This window comes from Dama dama, chromosome 1 (genome assembly GCF_033118175.1).
Source record: "Dama dama isolate Ldn47 chromosome 1, ASM3311817v1, whole genome shotgun sequence".
Taxonomy (NCBI): domain Eukaryota; kingdom Metazoa; phylum Chordata; class Mammalia; order Artiodactyla; family Cervidae; genus Dama; species Dama dama.
The window spans coordinates 30,719,499-30,726,473 of record NC_083681.1 but is presented as its reverse complement, the minus strand read 5'-3'; the positions used below and the strand labels follow the sequence as shown (position 1 = coordinate 30,726,473).

Below are 6,975 nucleotides of genomic sequence, written 5' to 3'. Positions count from 1 at the left end.
GGAGAAAACCTGGAATATTCCAACACCAAACACCTCTCACTGGCTGCTCCCGCGGAGATAGGTTCTAGCCGAAACAGAAAAGAGGAGGCGTGGGCGCTGCCTAAGGGGACCCAGCAGCTGGCTTCCATCCACCATTCCTTACCCCCTCGGTTTTCGCGCAGGCTTCCGAAACCTAGGTCAAAAGAAAGGGTTAAAGCCTTAAAAGGGGAGTGGTCATGGCGGGGCTCTCGGAGGCGGCTAGCGTTCCCTGAGCGACCCCAGCCCGATCTCCAGAGTCCAGAACCCTGCCCTCCCAGACCAGGCCAGACGGCCACAGGATGGCGGCCCCCTTTTGCTGCAGAAGTCCCCTCTTTCACGTCTATCTCGGACCGCCTCCTCCCCCCTCCACCACCCTTTCTCGAGGCCGCTCAGCTTCTGATTGGCCGAGCCCCCGGGCCCTCCCCGCTCCCCCTCTCCCACCCCTGGTGAAAACTGCGGGCGCGGGGCACCGTGCAGCAACTGGAGGCGGCGGCGCGTCTGCGGGCGGCTGCAGCGGCGGAGGACCGGAGGCCAGGTGGGAGCTGGAGCCAGGGCGGGACCCGGGGCGCAGGGATGGATAGGTCACTGGCGCCCAAGCCAGCCCTCCCGATCCGAGGCTTCGGAAAACGGACCGAGGGCGCCCTGGGAAGGAGCTGCGCAGTGCTTGGAGAGGGGCCTGCCTGCAAGGCAGGGGCGGGAGCCGCGGCGCACCTTTCGCCCGCTGGGAGACGTTTACCTGGGACTGGAGTGCTGGAGGAGAACCGGGAAGAGGGCGGCAAGGACAGGCTTGGGTTCTGCTCTCCACCAAGATGTACCCAAACCCAGATCGTAAAGGCGTGGGGTGGTGAGGCGGGGTGAGACTAGGGGAACGGAGGACCGAAAACTGAAGGCAATCTCTGCCCTGCGACCTCGCGGCGGGCTGGGTGCGGGGCATCCAAGGAACGGGAAACCGCAGTGCCGCGGGGCCGGGTGGGGCGGCGTGGGACCGGGAGAAAGGCCGCAGACAGGGGAGGCGAGAACCGGAAAAGGATAAGCGAGGGGGAAGGGGGACCTCAATTGGGAAAGAAGAGACTTGGAATAGGGAAACGGAATAAGGGTGGGGTTAGTCGAATGCGAGCTAGAGCGGGAGGGAGCGCGAAGCTTCTCCGGGTTCTGAGCTGCGGGGACACAAGGCCAGGGAAACGCTAACAGACGGTGCCTCCCCTGTAGCGTCCACCCCACCCTTCCGCTCTGCATCCCCTTCCAGCTCCAGCCCCATTTCTTCCTTTCTAGTTCTAGCCGCCTTCCCCCTTCCTCTCTAGATCCCAAGCTCGCCACCCGCCTCTGTAACTCAGTGTCTGCTAATCAAAACCAGATGTTGCCCCCCTCCCCCTTTCTTCCCCAACAGCACCTCCGGGTCCTTTTCGGCGGAGGTCTGAAAGGGAACTGACTGCAGCGCAGGCGCCCGGGGACCCCAGCCTCGCCCCTCCCTCCCCGCACTGGGCAGAGCGCCGGGGGACCTGGACGCGGCTAGCGGCGCGCACTGCGCACGGGAGCGCTAGCACCCAGGCACGGCCCTCCTGTGGCCTCTCCCTGGCGAATGCTGCTGCAGACAGGCTAATCTACCCGCTCTGTTGCCTCGCCAGGATACTGACTGAGCCCAGGCTGCAAAAAAAGATGGGGGCAGAGAGGCTACCAGAAGGCGGACTGGAAAATTGCAGGTCCAGGAACCCTGCCCAGAGAGCTGAACAATAGAAAATGTCTTGGTTCCGATGCAGAGACCACATGCAATAGGAGACCACTGTCACCTTCCGCACACACAACCGGAGACACGTTTAGCTGTGTGCCAAGTGGGCCCCCACACACACATGACTGACCACCCAACCATCATCTCCAGCCACACAGCTGGTCAGAGATGAACACTTGTGGATCACTTAACTCTTGAACAGTGCTAGATGTTTGTCATTTTCCTTAAGCCCCATCACAACCCGGTGGGTATCTAAAGCCAGGTTCATTCAGTATCTTTCAGGCATCTGTTATATGCCAGGAACTGTTTGGGCATTGGGGAGTTTCTTCAGAATAAGAAATAGGAAGGCCCTGAATAAGGTTTTGTTTCATGGGTAGAGAGTTCTGGTTTTTGCAAGATGAAAAGGTGTTTTGCTGAACTTTCATTTCAGATTGAAGGATCCTTAACAAAAGAAATCACAAATAAATACATAAACAATTTCAATATTTAATAGAGGCTTATTTAACTTAATTTTAATATATAGTCATTAAAAGAAAAGAGAAATAGAAACAGTAAGTAACAGCACATACATCACCAAATTGGGCCAACCAACATCCAGACTTAAACAGCACTGAGAAGTCCCAAGTAACAGCAGTCTGGAGTCCCAGTTGGGAAAGTGTCCCAGGCTAAGTGTCCACTTATCTGGTGAGACTTCAAATTGCAGTTTGGGGGTTCCTGCTTATAATCCCGGGCCTTACAGTGATAGCACCATTTGTTTGCATGCAGAAATGCTCTTCTGGTTTTACTTATTTAACCTTACAATGCTGTTTGTTTCACTTTATGAGTCATAGGATTTCACTAGACCCTGGGGGATTGGCCAGACCCTCAGGGGTTCAGGAATTCCAAGACCCGCTCTTTTTTCTTAACTAAAGTGTCGCCTGACTAGCTGTGCTTGCAGGAACGCACAGAATCCGGGCAGTGTCCAGGCAGGTCAGAGGCCTGCTCTCCTGCTTCTGAAGCCTGAACAAGACTTCCTCCATTTTAATTTCCTCAACAAAAGGGTTCTGGAGATTGGCTGCACTACAGTGTGGATGAACTTAACATTTCTGAACCATACACTTAAAAACAATTAACAGTGACTTCCTGGTGGTCCAGCGGTTAAGACTCCACACTGCCTGATGCAGCCAATTTTTTTTTTTTATATATATGGTTAAGATAAATTGTGTTTCTGCAAATTTTACAATAAAAATAGTAGGAGATCCCTGCCTTGGAAATGATCGAGTTAAAGTCACTTATTCAAAGCCACCCAGCTAGTAAATGCTCATATACACACACACCACAGAAGGGTGTGTTCTCCTACCCCCTCGCTTTCCCTGACAGGGAAGAGCTGCGCGGCAGTGTCACAGTCACTGAGGTGCGGAGGGGAGAGGGCTGTAGAGAGGGGCTTGGATGGCCATTATGGGATGTCTCCCGAGGGCCCCCAGCCCTGGCAGTAAGTCTGGGCACACCTGCCCTACCTCCTGGCTGATTCCCATCTTGTTCCACCCCAGATCCAGGACTGAGCTCTCGGCACCATGAACCCTACCATCGGCATCGCCCTCCTGCTGACAGGTATCGGGCAAGGGATAGGGCTGGGATTCCAAGCTCCCTGGCTGCTTTCTTTTCAGAAAAGCTAGCTTCTTCCTCAAGAACTCAGAAGGTGTAGGTGACTAAGGGAGAGAGCGCAATCTAAGACAGCTGAGCAATCTAGTTGGTTTTCTGACCACCTGGGACCATTTCTAGAAACACAGTTCACTAAGCCTGCCCCATACTGAGTTGGAATCTGAAAATGCAGATCACGATGTAGTGTCAACTCCCCCAAGATCTCCTGCCCCTGGAACACACTGGCGGGACCCCAGGACTAGAACAGAGGGAGATGGGCTGGAATCTGCAGAAGGGACGGTACCCTGGCCCTCAGGGACCCCTTGGGCAGGGAGAGGTGCTTGGCAGCAGACCCTGGTGCCCTCCCTGGTCAGGCCTTCCTCTGCTGTGAATGTGGGCGGGAGGCCCCCTGCTCTATAGGTCCTTCCCCAGCTTAGAGGGGGGCAGTGCTGGTTCCAGTCTTACAGGTGGCCCGTGGGCAGAAGGTGACCAGCCTGACAGCCTGCCTGGTGAATCAGAGCCTTCGTCTAGACTGCCATCATGAGAATACCACCACCACGCCCATTCAGTATGAGTTCAGCCTGACCCGTGATACAAAGAAGTGGGTGCTCTCTGGCTCCAATGGGGTCACCAGGCCAGAATACAGCTCCCGAACCAAATTCCTCAGCAAGTACAACCTCAAGGTCCTCTACCTGTCCAACTTCACCACCAAGGATGAGGGGGTCTACACGTGTGAACTCCGCCTCTCTGGCCCGAATCCCACCGTCTCCAACAAGGATGTCTCTGTGATCAGAGGTGAGGCAAGCCCCCAGCAAGATCAGGTAGGCAGGCAGAGGCAAGCTGGGGAGGAACGGGCCGGCTGGGACACCAGGCAGGCCTCTTGGCTGGGCCGCAGAGGAGAGTAGCACCGTAACCTCTCTCCCCTGTCCCCTATGGCCGCCTGTGCCCAGGGGAATCACTACCCCCAGCCTGAATGGGGGAAGGGCTAAGGGGACAGTCAGACAGGTGGAGTAGTGTGGTGGATGCTTCCCCTATGAGCGTGGGCAAATCACTGGGCCTCCCCAAAACTCCTTCTCCCCACCTGGAAAACAGGATGGCTCTAGCTACCTCACCCGCAGTTTTCTTGTGATGATATGTGTTCAAGGGCTCAGGGAAAAAAAAAAAAGATGAAAGTGTTAGTCACTCAGTCATGTCCAACTCTTTGTGACCTCATGGACTGTAGCCCACTGGGCTCTGTCCGTGAAATTCTCCAGGCAAGAATACTGGATTGGGTTGCCATTCCCTTCTCCAGGGGCTCTTCCCAACCCAGGGATCCAACCTGGGTCTCCTGCGTTGCAGGCAGATTCTTTACCGTCTGAGCCACCAGAGGAGCCCTTCAAGAGCTCAGGAACCTGCAAATGGGAAAGACGGTTGGTTCAACCAGGCTGGCCCTGGTTGCAGCCAAGACACTATGGCGCCAGCCTCCCCAGGGGAAAGCACCCTTGCTCTAGGTCCGGCCCCTCTCCATTCCCACCCTGCCTGTCTGCCCCATTCTCTCACCACAGATAAACTGGTCAGGTGTGGGGGCATAAGCCTGCTGATCCAGAACACCTCGTGGCTGCTGCTGCTGCTGCTCTCCCTGCCTCTCCTGCAGGCCATGGACTTCATCTCCCTCTGACGGCTCGGGCCCACGGAGCACACAGGAAGCCACAAGGCCCAGTCCAGAGATGCTGCTTCTCTGAGTCGGCTAGCCCCCTTCCCCACAACCCCTCACACACCTTGGGGAGCGATGGGGACCCCTCCCCTCCTAAGGGATTCCAGTGCTGCATGCCATTCCCTCCCCTCCGCCAGTGCCACCTCACACCCCCTCTGCCCGCCACTGGCTACTTGTACTGTTTGTTCCAGAGCTGCTTCCGTCTGGTTTATATTTAGGGCTTAACCTTCCTTTTCTTGGGGCATTTGTGAACGGGGAAGCCAGGGTTGGAGACCTGATGGAGAGTGAGGGGATGGGAGGGGTGGAAGGATGTAGGGGTATCAGTCCCTGGAGGCCATCGTCCTTGCCCGTGGGGACCTGAGGCCTGGGAGAACCCTGCATGAAGAGGGGGAGGGTGTGTCTGGCCCGAGCAGGCGGGATGGCGCCTGAAGGCCCCAGATGTGGGGGCACCGCCTAGCGTGGCCCATCGCATGAGGGGAACACCGAGTGTCGCCACGAGCACTTCCTGCCACAGAAGAATGCCATCTTCTTACCCTGCCGAGGGGCCCTGGGCCCGGGGTTTGATCCAGTGACGATGCCGATTGTGTGGGAAGCAGTGCTGATGGGTTGGAGGCAGGTGGAGGGTGCATCACCCTCCCCCACCACAGAGGAAGCTACAGCTGGGAGTCCAGTGTCTCTCACTGGCCCGACCAGCAGCTAGGAAGGTGGCAGAGGAGGACAAGCCCCCTCCTGGGCTTACCCCAAGGTCCTATGAGCTTCCAGAACTCAGGCCTGCTGGAGGCCCTGATGGAGACCCACGGAGTTTGGCCCCAGTGTTTCTCCGGGAGGCTCTTCCCCTTTCCCCCAGCAGTGCCTGAGCCTTCTGACAGCCCCCTGCCCCTTAGGCCTGCCTTCTCAGGGACCTCCCGGGGGGGCCTGAGGCAGGCCACGGGGTGAGACCCTTGAGTGGGACCTATCTCGAGCGATGGCTTTTCCTAGCACCCAGCTCCCCACCCGGCGGCTCTGCCATGTCTCGTGACCGTGTGTAGTGCCAGCACAGCTTATGGCATCTCGTTGAGGAAAAAGAATACTGTATAATAAAACCAAGCCTCTGGAATCTTCCCACCTGTGGGTCTCTGCTTTGCTCCTCTCTCCAGGCCTGCCCGCCCCCCTCCCTTAGCCAAGAGGTCCAGTCCCCTGCCTCTTGTCCCCCCCCCCCCACCGCCTTCAGCAGCCCTTCCTCTCCCCGCTGCCTCCAGGGGTGGACCACTGCACGCCTGGCTTCTCAACCATTCTACCACCACACGTTTGCCCAAAGAAAGGCTTATTCCCTCTATGCGGACTCACCTGCCCACAACACCTGTGGGCCAAGCCACGTGGCACTGGTCCAGAATAGGCTAACAAGCACCAGGGTGCAGAGTCTGCCTTTCTCAGATGGGCTTGTTCTCAGAAATGCCCCATCAGGTTACATCTGCTACATGGAGCTGCCCTCATCCACCAGGGTGTGAGGACAAGCATAAGTCCAGCATGGCCATAGAGAGCACTGGGGTGGGGAGACAACACAGGCCCATCCCAGGCTCCCTCCCCTAAAATCACTGAGTAAAACGCCAACAGCACTCCCTGGCATCAGGGGTCCCAGTGGCTGGCAGAGTGACACAGCTCCCAGACATCCTTCCAGGCTCTGCCAGGGCATCTGGGGGAGGAGAGTGGTGACTACCCAGAATCTGACTCATCTGATATTTAGTGCTGGGTAGGATGATTTTTCTGAGCTTTTGCTTAAAGGCCTAGGATCTAAATTCACGCCACCGACTCCCAAGCCCCTAGTGGCCGGGTTAGAAGAGAGCAAGAGAAGCCCCCAAGGAAAAGAAACTGTGGCCAACAAGAAATGGAGGCCTACCCAACCCCACATGGTCTGTCAGACATTCAGTACAGGGCGCCC

General features: G+C 56.9%; 1 protein-coding gene across 2 annotated transcripts; it reads left to right on the top strand.

Annotated features, from left to right (window-relative positions):
- Nucleotides 1-439: 439 nt before the first annotated feature.
- On the top strand, nucleotides 440-6,158 carry THY1 (Thy-1 cell surface antigen). Of its 2 annotated transcripts, none has more exons than XM_061146064.1 (4): nucleotides 440-553; nucleotides 3,274-3,334; nucleotides 3,824-4,159; nucleotides 4,909-6,158. In XM_061146064.1, exons 2-4 carry the CDS (start codon nucleotides 3,298-3,300, stop codon nucleotides 5,019-5,021), a joined length of 486 nt encoding a protein of 161 aa, XP_061002047.1. In that variant the 5' UTR covers nucleotides 440-553; nucleotides 3,274-3,297; the 3' UTR covers nucleotides 5,022-6,158. The 2 variants fall into 2 exon arrangements, with proteins under 2 accessions (XP_061002047.1, XP_061002041.1); XM_061146058.1 differs by having other exon boundaries at nucleotides 3,812-4,159.
- The last annotated feature ends 817 nt before the right edge of the window (nucleotides 6,159-6,975 follow it).